The following is a 19462-nucleotide window of genomic DNA, read 5'->3' as shown; positions in this document are numbered from 1 at the left end:
GTGATCCACCTGCCTTGGACTCCCCAAGTGCTGGTATTACAGGTGTGAGCCACTGCGCCCAGCCCAAAATGTTTTAAAATTATAGTGATGGTTGTACAACCCTGTAAATATACTAGAAACCATTAATTGTACACTTTATACAGGTGATTTTTAGTCAACTTTATTTCAATACAGCTTTTAAAATAACGCTTAGGAATAATTCCTACAATATTTATAGAAAAAAATGATACATTGTCAGGAATTTGTCACAAAATACTCCAGAGGAAGCAGAAAGAGAAGAGGGTATAGATAAAAGTAAGGTTAGATGTGAATTAGTAATTGTTCCTGAAACTAGGTGATAGGTACAGATGGGTTCATTACACCATTTCCTCAAAATCTGTGTATGTTTGAAATTTCCCATAATAACAAAGTAAAAATAGTCGGGCACAATGGTTCATGCCTATAATCCCAGCACTTTGGGAGGCCAAGGCAGGAGGATCACTTACAGCCAAGAGTTTCGGGCCAGCCTGTGCAACATAATAAGTAAGACGCTGTCTCCACAAAATCAAAAAATTAGCTGGGCATGGTGGTACATGCCTGTAGTCCCAGCTACAAACAAGGCTGAGGCAGGAGGATCACTCGAGCTCAGAAGGTTGAGGCTACAGTGAGCTATGATTACACCACTCAGTCCATCCTGTGCAATTAAGCGAGACCCTGTCTCAAAAAAAATAAAAATGACAATATAAACTTAGGAAGCCCACAGTAAAGAAGTGAAAAGGTAAGAAAGTAAACCGGTACCTGGTAACTGTTACTGATTTTAATATGCTTCTAAATAGGGTTCACGTTATTTTCCACTCACCTGAAAACCCTGGAGTTAAAGATGCCAGTTTTCTTGCCAATTTATCCTTCTCCAGGGTACTGTCCAGTTTTAGAGGTCGGAGATGAACTTTGAAAATAGAAGCTCTTCCTTTTATGTCTGGTGGTCCTTTAGAAATCATTTTTAAGGAAAAGAAAATCATATTGAAACAGTCACACCTATACTCATGAGCACTGGACCTGCCCCAGCAAATATCATCTCACCAATAAAGATCTGCCTGTCGAAACGCCCCGGCCTAAGCAGCGCAGGGTCCAGGATATCTGGTCGATTGGTGCCGGCCAAAATGACGACATTTGTTGTTGTATTAAAACCTGAAAGATAACAAAAATGCAAACACTATTAAATGACAAGAGGCAGAAAGCAACAGTGCACCATCAGGAAAATATGAGCATTGCAAATTCATAGATACAGTAAACACATTTTCTATTCATTATCCAGTGTTTTTTTGTTGTTGTTTTTTTTTTTTGAGACGGAGTTTCACTCCTGTTGTCCAGGCAAGAGTGCAATGGCATGATCTCAGCTCACCACAACCTCCGCTTCCCGGGTTCAAGCAATTCTCCTGCCTCAGCCTCCCGAGTAGCTGGGATTACAGGCATGCCCCACCACACCTGGCTAATTTTTGTATTTGTAGTAGAGATAGGGTTTCTCCATCTTGGTCAGGCTGGTCTCGAACACCTGACCTCAGGTGATCCACCTGCCTGGGCCTCCCAAAGTGCTGGGATTACAGGCGTGAACCACCGCCCCCGGCCTGTCCAGTGTTTTTTAAGTTACAAACTTGAATTATTTTTCTTACTATTCAGCTTGTCCTTGAAAATAATCATATATTAGACTTAAAGTTTTACGAGTAAATTTCCTGAAAACAAATGACCAAATATTTAAACTTATTTAACTAGAAATTTAGAAGATAATGTCAATTTTTAAAATGTCTTAAAATCAGATTAAATTGGCAAAGGATGTGTCTGACACCCTGAGCCACAGGACAACCAACTGCCTATCTGAAGGCAGAGATCAACCTCTACCTCCCACCTCTTCTCCACACTCAAGCGGCTCAGTGTTACTGCCCATTTCTCAATGTAAATGCCATGGTCCCAGGCCCTTCACCCTCAGGACCCTGGCACAGCAGGAGCTCCTGGGTGAATTTCCCTCAGATGTGGTGCTCCAATGTGAACGCAACATGGGCTGACCATCGCGGGACGGAGGAGGATCTCCACCTCCTTATTCTGCCCCTATGCCTGGCTTCATCATTGAAGCCAGTTCAGTACTGGCACTGTGCTTCCCCTTTCTGCACAAACAACCAAGCATCCACATTTTTATCTTCCAGCAGGAAGAACACATGACATCCTGAGAAGTGGCTTTCCTAAATGAAAGAAAAGCTGGCTAGCATGGAAAGACTGCCACTCTCTTAGCAAAAAAGTATTCAAAATTTGCTAAATTCACACTTGGTTAGGCTTAGATTTTCCTTATGCTTCAGAGATAGTGATGATTTAGAGAATGAGATGGTAATTCTTTTGTGACTCATTTCACCATTCTTCTCTTATTCAAACACCAGACACAAACAGCATGTTAACACCAATATTAAGTTATGCAGGCTGCCAGGAAAAAATATTTTGCTATTATTTGTATTAGTATAAAAGGGCCTTTTAAAAGAGCTGTTTGTTTTAGGGAATGCTTTTTTTTGTTTGTGATACTCAATATTGGAATAAGGACTCTCATTTTGGGGACATGAAAGGCATAAGAAAGTGCAGCTTAAACTCAGGAGGCTGAGGCAGGAGCATCGCTTGAACCCAGGGGTCAGAGTATGCAGTGAGCCGAAATCACACCACTCACTCCAGCCTGGACGACAGAGTCAGACTCCATCTCAAAAAAAAAAACAAAAGTGCAGTTAAAGATACAAAAGCCTTGACCACTCACCATCCATCTCCACCAGCAGCTGGTTAAGTGTGTTCTCCTGCTCACTCTGCCCTCCAAAGTTGCCTCTTCCTCTCTTCCTTCCCACCGCATCGATTTCATCGATGAAGAGGATGCAAGGGGCATTCTTCCGAGCAAGGGCAAATAAGTCTCGGACCTTGGCGAAAACAGAAAGAGAGTCACCTGACCAGAGAATATTATGTATTCTCTGAAGAAGAAATGAAATAAATCGGCCGGGCACAGTGGCTCATGCCTGTAATCCCAGCACTTTGGGAGGCCGAGGCTGGTGGATCACCTGAGGTCAGGAGTTTGAGACCAGCCTGACCAACATGGAGAAACCCCGTCTCTACTAAAAACACAAAATTAGGCAGGCACGGTGGCGCGTGCCTGTGAACCCAGCTACTCAGGAGGCTGAGGCAGGAGAATCGCTTGAACCTGGGAGGCAGAGGTTGCAGTGAGCTGAGATTGAGCCATTGCACTCCAGCCTGGGTAACAAGAGCAAAACTCCGTCTCAAAAAAAAAAAAAGAAATGAAATAAATCTTCAGCTTCCTGTCCCATGTGCAGACAATCTTTTTGTGATACACACTGTAAGATACATTTTTTTAAAGAGTTACAAGTAGCAAAGAAGCAGCAAATAAGGAGTAACCTGGGTAACCGACTTAAGGTGAGCAAATCTTTCTCAGATCCCATAAATTACTGTATATGTAATAAACACTGATAATATCTGCTATTTTTGTAACATCAACAAATTAACATTACATATATACCTACACAAAGACAACACAGTAGAGCTGTAAACTTTACATTCAGTTGAAAAGTTCAGACTTCTCTAAAGTTCACATTTCACACCTAACACAGTTATTAACAGGCTGAGGCTACTAAGGGGTCTATGCAATCACACATATACAGTGAAGCCAAAGAGCATCCAAGCCCAACAGCTCATCCCCAAAGAGGGGGTGACAGCCTTCGTCTGCCACCCACCCCACCACAGACCATCCTGATAGCACGTATCCTCAGACAAACCTGCAGTCAGGAGGAGGAGGAAGAGCCACTCAGCGCCTCACCATCAGTCACCTGCCCCTTCAAGGAGCATCAGAGACAACTCTCCACCTGCCCACTCCCACCCCCCACCCCCACTTCACTGGCCAGAAGTCCAGGTCTTCCTGCCTGGATTTCTGGATGTTCATTCCTACACTGCTCTGAACACATCCCCTAAAATAACTGGTATCCTTCTCCAGCCTCCCCTCTGAATTCCAGATCTGTGACCTACAGACCCACACCTTCAAAGTACATGCATCCCATCCCGGCATGAACAGGAACTCAGCCATTCCAGCAAGCCTTAAGCAGGAGTCTGCACCTTCCCCTACAGGCTAACTGGAGCTGGGGTCCGTCTCACACCCCACTGCTGCTGCCAAAATAACTGCTGGAAAAGCCCCTGCTTGCTGAGGCTCAGGCCGTGTGGCAGGCACTCCACCCCACTGTGCCGTGGGTCTCCCCCAGCCTGACTGCCACTAGGCACGATGTCCTCAGTGATTTCCATCCATGTGGCTCTGTCTCTCAGTTCCCTGACCACCCCTTCATTCACCTTTTACTTCACTCTGACAAGACCAGCCCTGCCAAGGTTGCCTTTTAAACCACCATCTTCAAGTCATCTACTCTCTGAGCACCCGCTCCTATCATCTGGCCCCACAGACACACTCAGGTATCTCATGCCAACTCTTTACCACTTCTCAGCTCTCCAACCCACCAGGCCCGCCCTTCCCCACCACCACCCACAGCTCCTCTCCTGTCTTCAATTTTCCCCCATCCACATTATATCTCATGGCCCATCATCATTAACACCTAACTCCCCCTCATTCCCTATTTTTCTATGACTTATCCGCACGACAACAGCAAAGTGTGAAATAGATGTGAAGGTGAGGCCGGACAAGGTGGCTCACGCCTGTAATCCCAGCACTTTAGGAGGGCAAGGTGGGGGGGTGCATCACCTGAAGTCAGGAGTTCAATACCAGCCTGGCCAACATAGTGAAACCCCATCTCTACTAAAAATACTAAAATTAGCTGGGCATGGTGGTGGGTGCCTGTAATCCCAGCTACTAGGGAAGCTGAGGCAGAATCACTTGAACCCGGGAGGCAGAGGTTATGCCACTGCACTCCAGCCTGGGCGACAGAGCAAGACTCCATCTCAAAAAAAAAAAAAAAAAAAAAGAATTCTTACAATTCAACAACCAAAAAAACCCAATTAAAAAATGAGCAAAGGATCTGAATAGACAACTCTCCAAGGAAGATATACAAATATACAAATGGCCAATAAGCACATACAAGATGTTCAACATCACTCCTTATCATGGAAATGCAAATCAAAACCACGAGATACTACATCACACCCACTAAGGTGGCTATCATCAAAATGTTGGTAAGGGCGGGGAAACATCAGAACCCCTTACACACTGCTGGTAGGGATGGAAAATGGGCAAGTAGTTTGGAAAACAGTCTAGTGGTTCCTTAAAATGTTAAACATGGAGTTACCATTCGAAAACATTACGTTAAGTGAAAGAAATCAGGCATAAAAAAACCACATATTGTATAATTTCATTTACACAGAATGTCTGTACTAGGAAACTCCTTTGGGTAGTTTGCTTAGGACTCCCGATTTACGTATTTTTTTTTTTTGAGACGAGTCTCACACTGTCACCCAGGCTGGAGTGCAGTGGCGTGATCTCAGCTCACTGCAAGCTCCGCCTCCTGGGTTCACGCCATTCTCCTGCCTCAGCCTCCCAAGTAGCTGGGAGTACAGGCGCCCGCCACCACGCACGGCTAATTTTGGTTTTGTATTTTTAGTAGAGATCGTGTTTCACCATGTTAGCCAGGATGGTCTCGATTTCCTGACCTCATGATCCGCCCACCTCGGCCTCCCAAAGTGCTGGGATTACAAGTGTGAGCCACCACGCCCAGCCAGGATTTCTTCTTGATGTAATGGAAATGTAAAACTGATTGTAGTGATGGTTGCACAAATCTGTGAATTACTAAAAGCTACTGAATTGTGTACTTTACAGGGATCAATTGTTTGGTATGTCAATTATATCTCAATAAATGTTGTCACCAAAAAAAAAAATTAAAAATAAAATTTAAAAAAATCCACAAATAAAGCAAATTCTTTTTTTTTTTTTTTTTTTTTTTTTTTTTGAGACAGCATCTCACTCTGTCGCCCAGGCTGGAATGCAGTGGTGTGATCTTGGTTCACTGCAACTTCTGCCGCCTGGGTTCAAGAGATTCTCCTGCCTCAGCCTCCGAAATAACTGGGATTATAGGCATGCGCAACCACGCCTGGCTAATTTTTCTATTTTTAGTAGAGACAGGGTTTCGCCATGTTGGCCAGGCTGGTCTCGAACTCCAGACTTCAAGCATTCCACCCACTTCAGCCTTCCAAAGTGCTGGAATTACAGGCATGAGCCACAGCGCCCAGCCGTCAATTCTTGAAATTGGTCTACTATAGGTAGCAGACTGCAGTCCTAGCTGGTGCGAGGGAAGGTGGGGTGGAAGTCACAGGCCTTGCTGAAGGCTTAGGCCTGGAGGAGAGCTCAGGCCACAGACTGGTGAGAGGTCACTCTAGCACTCTAGGGGGAAGGGCCAGCTCTAGCAAGTGCCCCCATCTGTGGGGAAGTGGTGGGTGTAAGGAAGCTGTACCATCCGAACAGAATGAGACTCACTCTAGCAGGGCCCACACCAACGAACATCTCCAAAAACTCGGATCCACTAACGGTGATGAAGGGGACATTGGCTTCTCCAGCTGTGGCCTTAGCTAGCAGCGTCTTCCCAGTGCCTGGAGGACCAGTGAGAATGGCACCCTTCAGATATGAAAAAGAAATTACATTTAATGAGTATTCCAGAAAAGTAAATTGTGTATCTGCAAATAATTACAAGATATAACTCTGTCTCTAAATCTTATTGATATATATTAAGTATTATTTAAACATCTGAGCTATGGTAGAACATTTTTATATTAGTAAGAATAAAAAGATTATCAAAAATAATTTTGTTTCAAAAAATTCGGTAAGAATGTGAAATTTAAAATATTTCTTTTTTTTCCTAGGGCTGATTTTTAGACCTTTAGTCTAACAGTATGTTAAGGGTGACTTAGGCTAGGAATATACTAATAAATCTGCTAAGGTTTACTTAAATAATTCAAGAAGACACAAACACCACACTCCTGATTTATGTAATTCTTTTACTCTTTACAAGTAAAATTGGTTTTTGAGCTCAAATAATTAATAAACCCAACTTCTGACTTCTACTTTCATGTACAAATCAGTACATTTTTGGCATGGTTGGACGTGCAACTTAAAACCTAACTGTGAATTTGTTTTTATTTCCACTGACTACCCACAAACAGTATCCTCTCTTATTTATAAATAGACATACTACCACACTACCATATCCAAATACTGTGAGGAGGTAGATAATATGGTCAAATGATATTTTTTCTAGGCTTTGTAATAAAACCTTAAGGTATTTTTTAAATTTTGCCTATTTTCTTCTTTAAAAGTTTCACAAATGAAGTAGAAATCTAACGACCAATGATGAGCTTAACTACAAAGAAAGACGTGTTTGCTCAAACAATACACTTTTTTTTTTTGAGATAGAGTTTCACTCTTGTTGTCCAGGCTGGAGTACAATGGCACGATCTCGGCTCACTGCAACCCCCACCTCCCAGGTTGAAGCGATTCTCCTGCCTCAGCCTCTTGAGCAGCTGGGATTACAGGCATACACCACCATGCTCAGCTAATTTTTTGTATTTTTAGTAGAGACAGGGATTCACCATGTTGGCCAGGCTGGTCTCAAACTCCTGACCTCAGGTGATCCACCCACCTCAGCCTCCCGAAGTGCTGGGATTACAGGCGTGAGCCACTGCGCCTGGCCCTACACAACTATTATATTAAGTTGTAGAGACAGCTAGGTGTAATGCAAATGGGTACTAAGTAACAGTAAGTTATAAATTCATAAAATATGACTTTTTATCCATAAAAGACAGACATAAAAATCAAGGAAATAATGATTATCTTTCAAAGGATTCCTTTAAAGTAAAATTTATTAATGGACTTTTAAAAGACTTATACCTTTTTATTCATTTACTTAATAGCTGATCCATTTAACAAATATGAAGTTACTATTCCACGCCTAGCCCTAGGGGCACCAAGCCCTGTAGGGTACAGCCCACCACTAGCACAGTGGGCAAGAGCATATTTGCTGGAAAGGGGAAGGTGATGGTGAGTGCTGTGTCCTCTCCACTGGATCCTGTGCCGTGAACCTCAGCGCCAGCACAGGTGTCCTGTCCACATACATCCCTCGAAGGGACACTGGGTGACAGCAGAGTGTGACATTGTCAGTGAGCTACAGCAGGCCTACAGTTGCTGAGAGATAGGGCATCTAAATCAGACTGGAGGGAGAGGGAAGACGAATCAAGAAAATCTTCCAAGAGGAGGTAACACAGATATTTTTGGGAATACATACACTATACAAGACACATGCACACAGAACAACTGACCCAAAATGATCCTCGAGTTGGGCAGAGGCTAGCCTAGTAAGCTGAGAAAGAGGAAGGACAGAAAAACAGCTATCTATAATAAGTAATCAAACTTCATAGCATTATAACTTCAGAGATCAAGAAACACTTCGAAAAGTTAATCTTCTAAAAGTTCATTTTACCTTTGGGATTTTTGCTCCTAGGTCTTGATACTGCTTTGGGTTTTTCAAGAAATTCACAAATTCCATGATCTCTAGCTTGGCCTCCTCACAGCCAGCCACATCTTTGAACTTCACATCAATTTCATCCTTTAAGACCTTGGCAGTGGTTTCTCCAACACTGAAGAGTCCGCCCATCCCTCGGCCTGTCCGGCCGATGCCAGCAGGCCCTCTTCTGATGGTGTAGAGCAAGAAGGCGATGATGAGCACCGTGGGCAGCATGCTCAGCAGAAAAGAGCTGGGGACACACAGCGCAACACGGGTTAGGACTGGCTGCTCACCTCCAGCTTTCGCATGTGGTGCAAGATATCAATATAAATATATATAGCTACACCAAGGTACACCTTCTGCACTTAATACAAAGGAGGGTAACTTGCAAGTGTTCTTCAAAGGCAACAGAATTCCCAAATAAGCTCCATGGCAACCAACTCTTTGAAATAAATGGAGCATCTGCCCAGACTTTAAGTGGGGTTACTAACATGGTCTTATTAAAGACAACCCCCAAAGAAGTTCTGATGAGAGAAGAATCACCTAAAAATCCTGGAAAACTATGAAATGTAAACATAAATGATAGTTCAAAGATGGGAATGGCACTGTTTGATACAAAGGGGTTCTTTATGCCAAAATCCTACCAAAGGTCAATGTATTGAATGTTAATACCCTAAACCACTGCTTAATCAAGATAAGTATAAATGTGTAGAAAAGGAATGAATCAAAAATAAAAATAAAAATAAAGATAAAAAGAGAGCCATGATGGCTCACAACTCTAATCCCAGCACTTTGGGAGGCTGAGGCGGGTGGATTACCTGAAGTCAGGAGTTCGAGACCAGCCTGGCCAACACGGTGAATCCCTGCCTCTACTAGAAATACAAAAATTAGCCGGGCATGGCGGCGGAAGCCTATAATCCCAGCTACTCTGGAGGCTGAGGCAGGAGAATCACGTGAACTGGGGTGGGGACAAAGGTTGCAGTGAGTCAAGATCACACGACTGCACTCCAGCCTGGGTGACAGAGCGAAACCCCATCTCAAAAAAAAAAAAGAAAATGAATGAGTCATACAAAAACTAGTGAGTTACTAATAGTTTTTTAAAATGTGGCCAAACTGAGACAGGCCTGTTTGAGAATATAAGGTGTAGCCCTGCACCCAGGGACAGAACACAGTGAACCACAGGCAGCACAGTGAACAGTCTCCAAAATACTATCTTTGAGATTACCCATCACTTTCAGCAATGTAGACAACAGGCACCCGATTTTCTCCTTCTATGCCCAATTCCTGCTGTAAAGTTTCCAGATTCCGTTCAAAGGTGTCCACGCTGCCAATATTAAACCAAACGTATTGCTATAAAAACACAAAAACAAATATCTTAAGAATGTAGTGAAACTAAAAGGTTCAATTCACTAAAGCGTTCAACTTTTTAAGAATTTTTCAGAAATACTGAAAATTTATAAATTAAAGAAAAAACAATAATAAAAGACTGGCTTTAATAATGTGGTGATTAAATGTCACTCATTGAGAACACCTGGCAATTCTTGGCAAATAAGCATTTCTTTAGCAGCAATATCTCAGTGGCTCTAAAATTATAAACTCAAAAAAAAGAATGAAAAACCTATTTGAAAACGTAATCCTTTTTAAAATAAATATGTATGATTTCCCTCTTCCACCATTTCCTAGGTATTTTAGCTCCCTATTCCCAAATTTAAAACTACTGTGAAACAGTGATAAGAGCTAAAGTTTACTGGGCAGGTACTAAGTGCCAGGCATTGTTCTGGGCCCTTTAGATGCATTAGTTCATTCAATCCTGAGGACCATCCTAAGAAGCAGGTGCCATCACTGGGGGTGATGTTCAAAATCCGAACACCGCACCCCCACTGTGCAACTGGAACAGATGTGCCTTGCTGTGCCAGGCACTCCCTCTTTATTCCCTAGAGCTGCAGAGACCCACAGGGCCCAGCACAGGGACACCTCAGGGGCCAGGTCAAAGCTATTCTACCAACCAGCACATAAGTATTTCCTATTGTACTCGTGTCTACTGACTGAATATGAGCCCTGACTCCTGTTCCCATTCTACAGATGAGAAAACTTGCTCATGGTCACACATGAAATAAGAGGCTGGGATCTGAACCCAGACAGTCTGGCTCCTGAACCACTGTCCTAACCACAATGTCTCACTGCCTTTACACAATCATGAGGACACTGATGTTAACAGCTCACATTTATGGAGTTTACTAGCTAGAAGACCCCATTTCAAGCACTGTGCATGTATTAGCTCCATTTTATAGTACAAAAAAACTTTGTTTTCTCCTTTAACCTACAATCATCTTTTTTAAAAAAAAGTATTTTTTAAATCAAAACAGTAAGTCTATGATATAAAACTCATTAGAGAGGCTGGGCACAGTGGCCAGTAATCCCAGCACTTTGGGAAGCCCAGGTGGCAGATCACCTGAGGTGAGGAGTTCGAGACCAGCCTGGCCACCATGGTCTCAAACTGTCTCTACTAAAACTACAAAAATTAGCTAGGCATGGTGGCACCCACCTATAGGCCCAGCTACTTGGGAGGTATGAACCTGGGAGGCACAGGTTGCAGTGAGCCAAGATTGTGCCACTGCATTCCAGTCTGGGCAACAGAGCGAGACTCCATTTCAAAACAAAAAACAAGGCCGGGTGCAGTGGCTCACGCCTGTAATTCCAACACTTTGGGAGGCCAAGGCGGGTGGATCACAAGGTCAGGAGTTCAAGACCAGCCTGGTCAAGATGGTGAAACCCCGTCTCTACTAAAAATACAAAAAATTAGCCAGGCATGGTGGCAGGCACCTGCAATCCCAGCTACTTGGGAGGCTGAGGCAGAGAACTTCTTGAACCTGGGAGGCAGAAGTTGCAGTGAGCCAAGATCATGCCACTGCACTCCAGCCTGGGTGACAAAGTCAGACTCCGTCTCAAAAAACAAACAAACAAAAAACCTCATAAGAGAGCAACAAGTCATCACATATCCTTCCCACCAGTGATACTGAGTGAGGAACATTACTTTGGTATTTCTCTCCAAGTATCTAAAAATAAAGATGAAGAATAAGTTTTATATTATATAACAACATAACAGTATTTGGTAAATTATTCACTGACAAAGATACAAAATTCACATGGTTACAAAGCCCCAAAACCTGCTCAGAATAGATTAACCACAGAGGATGGAACATTCCCCAACTCAGCCCCTGCTATCAACTGGGCAATGGGCCAAACGCCTGGCTCCATCACAGAAGCAGTGTGAACCCAGGACCAGCAGCATGGTGCCACCCAGCAGCATGTTAGAAATGCAGATTCTCAGAACACAATCTAGATAAGAACCTCTGCGGGGATGGGGACCCAGGACTCAAGTTTTAATAGCTTTCTAGATAATTTTTATGCACACTAAAATTTGAAAACCACGACTGACTCACCCTATCTTATTTAAGCATTAAGCCCTTCTCTACTGTCACAGAGAAGGTAAGCCATCTACTAGTCAAGAGTAGAACTGATGTAAAGCTAAAGGCCGTGTGTGTGCAGCACTGCACAGTGATTAATACTGCTGCTCCATTCACAGCAGGACACTGAAAATCTGTTTCTGAAAGCTCAAAACAAGAAGTCTTTAGTAAGCAGGTAATATACATTCACTGTAAAAACTCAGGATATGCACATACAGAAAGCAAAGACATCCATAACCCCAACATTCAGACACAAACAACATCAGCATTTCAGGCCTGTCCCTCAAGACTGTATAATGCCACCTTTACAATCTTGAAATACAATTTTGAAAAGAAATCAATATAAACTTTAACTGTAATATAAAAAAGAAATACAAAGAAAGCACTTTATATACAATGGTATGAATTTCAACACATAAATGCTTATGCATGCCAACACTGGAAAACAAGTTCCCGCCAATGTCAAAATCGCCCCTAGGGACGGCACTGCCTGCAAGGACAACTGCTCAGCTGGAAACAGAACAGGGAACAAGGATTCCCTGTTAACCAAGTGCCTGGCATGGGCCGCTGGGCTATTTCTCATTTTTTGCTACGTATAGACAATGTGTGAGAGGACGTCCTTGCAGAGACATCTCACACGCATCCCTACTTTCTCCCTAGACTTCCCTCCTAGAAGCAGAGAGATGGGTGTGTGTGTGCTTCCCACAGTGCTGGAACACATGTTGCCTACCAGCCTCGTGAGAAAGTGCCAACTTAATTCCCAGCACTAAAGTCTGAGGATAAAGCATGGCTATGAATAGGCATTGCATCATTAGGTAGAGGGAATGGGAAATCAAGACAATTAAAATACCTTCCTAAACACAGGGCAACACCAGAGCCCTATGACTTTACAGACACTCTGCTATTTGCTGACATGCTATTAAACAGAGAGATATGGTCACCATCACTTCTAGTTGTCCTTAAATTTTGCCCTGTCCAGGCGGGATGGCTAGAAAATGGTTAAACACAATTATCCTAAGGGAGCCTGGCAAGTCCTGGGAGCCTCAGCTTCACCTCTCTCCCCTCCCCTCCAGAATTCCCTCAATGCATTCAGCTTGCTCTGGGGTCTCTGGAAGTATACTCCAGACTGGAGAGGAAATACAACTTATTTTTAAAATAGGAAATCAAATGGAAATTAAAATAATATAATATCACAAAATGGTTGGGAGATGGTGGGGATGCTTTCAAACTAATTTGATAAAAGCTATCTCAAAACATAGACAATTGAGATTTTATTTTTTTTTCCTAACCAAATAACTACTTCTCAGTCTTGAAAAGTCACAGACTATTCTGGAATACTGAAAACTGGGATTTCACTCACTGTCTTCTAAATGTAGTCAAAATGATTATCAGAAACAAAACAAAACACTGACCCAATCCCTATATCAACATTCCCATTTCCACTGATGTTAGTAAGATCACCCCTGCCACACTGCCCAGTTCTGATATATGTGGTGCGTATAACTCCTAGAGTATGAGGCAGGTTTTCCTTTCAGCTTTAAATCTGAAAAAGTTAATTTACAACTAGTTCACATCAATTAATAAAATGATTTACCCCATCAACAGGAGTTTTTCCTGGTGCAAAGGTCACTCGAACAAAACGTTTGTTGACGACTTCCAGTCTGTCTACCTAGAATTTTAAAAATAAATTCACACATAAATTCACAGAAAATACTTGAGATACTCTTTTAAGCTCATTTAAAATGCATATGATGTTTCAGCCATACAAGGAAAGAATAAAGAATCAGATAAAGATGCCCCCACGTTCCCACCTATAATTCTGCGGAAGCTCCCAGGCACGGCCCCTCCCAAAGGGGGCTATGCTCTCATTTAGGGGCTGCATGACCCAAACCACATCCTTACACTTGCACTACACATGAAGGTAACCCTACACGATATGCACATTCCCTTCTGCCTGTTTTTAACTTTAAAAATGGTCTTGTTTTATATATAAGTATCCTTCTACAACTTTCTTTTTCCCTCCAACATTGCATTTGTGAGGTTTATGCAAGCTGACACTTCCGTGCTGCAGGGTATGCCACGCTATGACCACACCCAAGGTACTGATCCATCCTCCTGTTAACAGACAGCTAGGCTGTTACACATTTCTCACAAGCAATGCTGTTATGAACATTCCCATATCTACCTTTGTGGGCACATCTTAAAAAACTTCTCCAGGAAACACACCTGTAGACAGACACACTAAGGCTGTGTTGCAGGGTATACGTACCTTCAACTTTACTAGATATTGCCAAATTGCTCTCCAAAATGGCTCCCCAATTCACACTGCCAGGAGCAAAACATTATTATTGCTCTATAGGACACAGACTATCGCTCTATAGGACATACCAACATTTGGTAGTATAAGACTTTTTAATTTTTGTCACTCTATAAAATAGTTTAAGCTTTTTTTAAAATTGAATCACCTAATTATACAGGATCCTTTTTTTATTTGTTTTTAGACAGGATTTCACTCAGGCTGGAGTGCAGTGGTGCAATCATAGCTCACTACAGCCTCAACTTCTCTGGGCACAAGAGATCCTCCCACCTCAGCTTCCTGAGTAGCTGGGTCTAAGAGTGCAAGCCACCACAAGTGGCCAATTTTTTTACATTTCTTTGTAGAGATGGGGTCTCCCTACATTACCCAGGCTGGTCTCGAACTCCTCGATTCAAGTGATCCTCCCACCTCAGCCTCCCAAAGTGCACAGATTACAGGTGTGAGCCACCACGGCCAGCCTACATAGGATTCTTAGTAACACTGTTAAACACCACATCTCAAGGACTGTAACTGATTTAGGAGCATGAGCACTCTGGGATGTGCTTATTTCTAACTGCTTGCTTTGTCAGCAAGTCTGGAAGGCAAGAATGACAAACAAAAAGCAAAGGAGCCCCAGAGCAATCCCAGAGGGGTTGGAATCGGGGAGCAACTGTTCTTAAAGGCAGTCTCTGTCAGAGAGGAATGACTGGCACTGCTCCACCCCACAGACACCTGCTGGGGAGACAGCAGACTAATGCCAAAGAGCCAGAGGGTCAGGAGGAGCTGCAGCTATGGAGAAGCCACCTCGAGGACCTGCCATCCCAATCAGAAGGACGGCTGCAACCCGGTCCGCACGCAATGACCACTGCTTCTGAGCAGCTTCTGAGTGGGAGTCCCCACTACATCTGAGAATTACACATATAAGATCCTCACTTTCATGAGATAAACATGTTTCAAAAATCCAACTAGATAAAAGGACTCTGGGAAGATGGTGGCATAAGGAAGCACCAGGAACCCGTCTCCCTATGCACAGGACAATGGTACAGGCAGGATCTGTCCGATGTAAGCATTTTGGAACTCTGGAGTCCACTGAAGGTTTGCAACTTCCAGGGGAAACATAAACTGAAGTTAATCTCAGTCAACTTCAGCTCTTAGCACAGCAGCAGCTGCTCATTTGAGTAGATAACCATTTCTTACATTCTTACCTTCCTGTACAACCTTTAGAACGAATTTAAATTCTTTACACTACCTCAGTAAGTATTAATGTCATCTTACTTTATCCATTTCATGGATGAAAACCCAAGTATTAAGAGGTTAAGGGGTTTCCCCAAGGCTACACAGCAGGCCTAATTCTGGTGTCTATCACTATACTGCATCAATTCTTTTTTTTTTTTTGAGATGGAGTCTCGCTCTGTTGCCCAGGCTGGAGTGCAGTGGCGCGATCTCGAATCACTGCAAGCTCCGCCTCCCGGGTTCACGCCATTCTCCTGCCTCAGCCTCCCGAGTAGCTGGGACTACAGGCACGTGCCACCATACCCGGCTAATTTTTTGTATTTTTTAGTAGAGACAGGGGTTTCACCATGTTAGCCAGAATGGTCTCGATCTCCTGACCTCGTGATCCACCCGCCTCGGCCTCCCAAAGTGCTGGGATTACAGGCGTGACCCAGTACGCCTGGCCACCGCATCAATTCTAAGACACACATTCTTCATATTTTAACATCAGAAATGGAGATCCATTTTATAATTGATGGCATGTCATAATTTCATCAGCATCTTATTAGATTTGTCTTAGCAACTTATAAAATACCATGTGTCTTACAATCAATAGCATCTTAAATATGCTGAAATATGGTCTTACTTATTTCCCATTGGTTGTGGTGAATATAGTCACACGTGGGCAAGCCCAGCAGATAGTAACAAAGGCTGCTCCACAGAGAAATGGCAGGGACCACGCACCCACCTGGCCCTCCCTTAGAGCCCCATCTGCTCTGACAACACACGCTGATTAGGTGCCACGCCCACAGGTGACTAAACGTAGTAAAGACCCACAGAGGACCCAAAGAGGCTGGCACACAACAGCACAGAGCAGGGGCAGAGGCTGGCACACGACAGCACAGAGCAGGGGCAGCTGAGGGCACGTGAGAAAAGGGCGCAAGCAGAGGACTGCCAAGACCATGGTCAGAAGCAGTGGTTCCAAAACCCAGTTCTGGGAGGTAGTGAAATAAAAGAATTTGGGGGTAAATGTGAGGACACCAGGTCAAAACACGGGTTCTCTGGTTGCAGTACTTCTCAGCATTAGAAAAATCTGAGTGAAAATAACAATTTTACAATGGACGAGCCAGGTTAACCTGCTGACTGTCACTTCTTTGGTCTAATCTGATGAATTTCACCTTTGAACCACAACAGCCACCAATCCCATAAAATACTTACTACTCCTTTTGAAAGATAGTTATTGACAAAGTCCTTCCAAGTGATTTCTCTCCCGGATCTCTTGAGCAGCAAGTAAAACATGACTCCACCCCAGAACAGAGCAGTCCAGAGGAAGTACATCCTGAAATCCTTGTCATCCCATGGAATGTCACCCTGGGCAGAGAGGGAGACAGCTTCTGTGAAGAATGAAATTCCACAATACAATCTATGCTCCGTGAGACACAAATCCCTCCAACACTACACTAATGCCTCCCAACCTTCTCTGGGCCACCATCACAACCTCAAAATTCACACAATGTATAGCATCAAACCTTCTGGAACCTGGACCACCAGTGAGAATCATCTTTCTTGCCACCTCGTTTTCCACCGCCACCACCTCCTCCTCCAGAAGAGCGTGTGGTAGCAGCTGGCTTTGATTCTGTTCATAAACAAAGAGCACACACAGAAGCACGGCAAGGTTTTAGCTCTCTCAGCAATGTCTTCATGTATACCGTCTAATAAAAGACTCATTGCAGAATACACTGTGGCAACTGATCAGTTACTAAGTGAAGCACTATGAGAAAGAATACAAATACAAAGCTTACCAATCAAGGAGGCTCCCAAGGGCTATACTTGCATCATCTCATGAAATATGCACAATAACCCAATAACCCAAGAAATTATAGGACTGTTATACCCTTCTCAGAGGGAGAAAGTATAGCTTAAGTAACTTGTTGGATGATGGGTGGCAGTGTTAGGGGACAGTGAATAAGTCACAGAGTTGGGATGCAAATTCCTCAGTCCCCACTCAAAGTTTAAAGTGTGTTCTGGCCACACACGGTGGCTCATGCCTGTAATACCAGAATTTTGGGGGGCCAAAGCAGGAGAATCCCTTGAGCCCAGGAGTTCAAGACCAGACTGGGCAACAAAGCAAGACCCTGCCTCCGGCCGGGCACAGTGGTTCACGCCTGTAATCCCAGCACTTTGGGAGGCCGAGGTGGGAGGATTACCTGAGGTCGGGAGTTTGAGACCAGCCTGATCAACAACATGGAGAAACCCTGTCTCTACTAAAAATACAAAATTAGCTGGGCATGGTGGCGCATGCCTGTAATCCCAGCCACTAGGGAGGCTGAGGCAGGAGAATCACTTGAACCTGGGAGGCGGAGGTTGCGGCGAGCCAAGATCACGCCATTGCACTCCAGCCTGGGCAACAAGCGTGAAACTCCGTCTCAAAAAAAATAAAAAATAAAATAAAAATTAGCCAGGCATCGTAGTGTGCACCTGTGGTCCCAGCTACACAGGAGGCTGAGGCAGGAGGATCGCTTGAGTCCTAGAGTTTGAGCCTGTAGTGAGCTGTGATTGTACCACTGCACTCCAGCCTGGGCAACAGGAAGACCCTATCTCAAAAACAACAGCAACAACAAAACAAAACAAAAGTAAGTACTCCCTTTCCCACTCCCACAAAGTATACATTGTTAACACTTTTTTGTGCAGGAAAGCCCATGGTTTTGACAAATGGCTAAAAAAACACACCCACAGTTGGTATTCAGCTGGCATCTTTGCTTTGTAGGGAAATGTATGTAAGGAAAACTGTAATTCAGTCCTTGTTGTTGTTGTTTTAGACGGAGTCTCACTCTGTCTCCCAGGCTGGAGTACAATAGCGTGATCTCAGCTCACTGCAACCTCTGCCTCCCAGGCTGGAGTACAATGGCATGATCTCAGCTCACTGCAACCTCTGCCTCCCAGGTTCAAGCGATTCTCGTGCCTCAGCCTCCCGAGTAGCTGGGATTACAGGAGCACGCCACCATGCCTGGCTAATTTTTGTATTTTTAGTAGAAATGGGGTTTCACCATGTTGGCCAGGCTGGTCTTCAACTCCTGACCTCAGCTGATGCACCCGCTTCGGCCTCCCAAAGTGCTGGGATTACAGGCGTTGAGCCACCGCACCCGGCCCGAATACACTTCTAATGTCTTCAGTGACCATGAAGCAACCCCTCTAGTGTAGCAGGATGGGAGGCTACAGGCACCTGGTCATCCTCAGTGGCTATGTAACATGTGGCTTCATGACACATTCACCCCACTATGCTGCATACGAGGGGCTTCTGCACCTCTATCTCGAGTGGAGTCTGAGACAGGTATGATATGCACAAGCCTCAGCCCACCCAATGAGGCCCAGGACTGAGAAACACGCAGTAAGCACACCACTAAAGCTGTGCAACACTCCAAACCACTCAGGGAGAAAGGAATGTCCACACAAAAGCAACCCAAAAGCTTGTATGGGTTATCATTACTTGGCCCCCACACCAAGACTCAAAGACCACCTAGCATGCACTGGGAGAACTGTAGGTGCTGCTCCAATCTAGAGCCCCGGGGCTGTCACCAGCCCACACCAGCACTTCTCCCTCCCCATGTCCCCTGGCTCTTACTTCTTTGCATTCTTTGGGCATATATTTGTCTGTCCAACTAGACGACAAGTACATTTAAAAACATGGACTCCTCAAGGCCAGATGCAGTGGTCACGCCTGTAATGCTAGCACTTTGGGAGGTAGAGGCAGGTGGATCACATGAGGTCAGGAGTTCAAGACCAGCTTGGCCAACATGGTGAAACCTCATCTCTTAAAAATTAGCTAGGCATGGTGGCACACGCCTGTAATCCCAGCTACTGTGGAGGCTGAGACAGGAGAATCACTTGAACCCAAGAGGCAGAGGTTGCAGTGAGATCGCGCCACTGCACTCCAGCCTGGGCGACAGAGACCTCTCCTCAAAAAAAAAAAAAAAAAAAAAAAGAGAGAACTG

General features: G+C 44.1%; 1 protein-coding gene across 4 annotated transcripts in view; it reads right to left on the bottom strand.

Annotated features, from left to right (window-relative positions):
* The window catches only part of AFG3L2 (AFG3 like matrix AAA peptidase subunit 2), a 48126-nt gene that overhangs the window by 20964 nt on the left and 7700 nt on the right, over positions 1-19462 (bottom strand). For 2 of the 4 annotated variants that reach the window (XM_002828017.6, XM_063716833.1), the window contains 9 exons: positions 17000-17106; positions 16689-16841; positions 13557-13631; positions 9721-9845; positions 8472-8745; positions 6476-6613; positions 2768-2921; positions 1060-1167; positions 839-964 (listed from right to left, as the gene is read on the bottom strand). In XM_002828017.6, the coding sequence (XP_002828063.2) occupies positions 839-964; positions 1060-1167; positions 2768-2921; positions 6476-6613; positions 8472-8745; positions 9721-9845; positions 13557-13631; positions 16689-16841; positions 17000-17106 (1260 nt within the window). The remainder of the gene's footprint in view (positions 1-838; positions 965-1059; positions 1168-2767; positions 2922-6475; positions 6614-8471; positions 8746-9720; positions 9846-13556; positions 13632-16688; positions 16842-16999; positions 17107-19462) is intronic. The other 2 variants (XM_054538173.2, XM_063716834.1) reach the window with 1 other exon arrangement.

The sequence above is a fragment of the Pongo abelii genome, chromosome 17 (assembly GCF_028885655.2).
Source record: "Pongo abelii isolate AG06213 chromosome 17, NHGRI_mPonAbe1-v2.0_pri, whole genome shotgun sequence".
Lineage (NCBI taxonomy): Eukaryota > Metazoa > Chordata > Mammalia > Primates > Hominidae > Pongo > Pongo abelii.
This window is presented reverse-complemented; position numbering and strand designations above follow the sequence as displayed.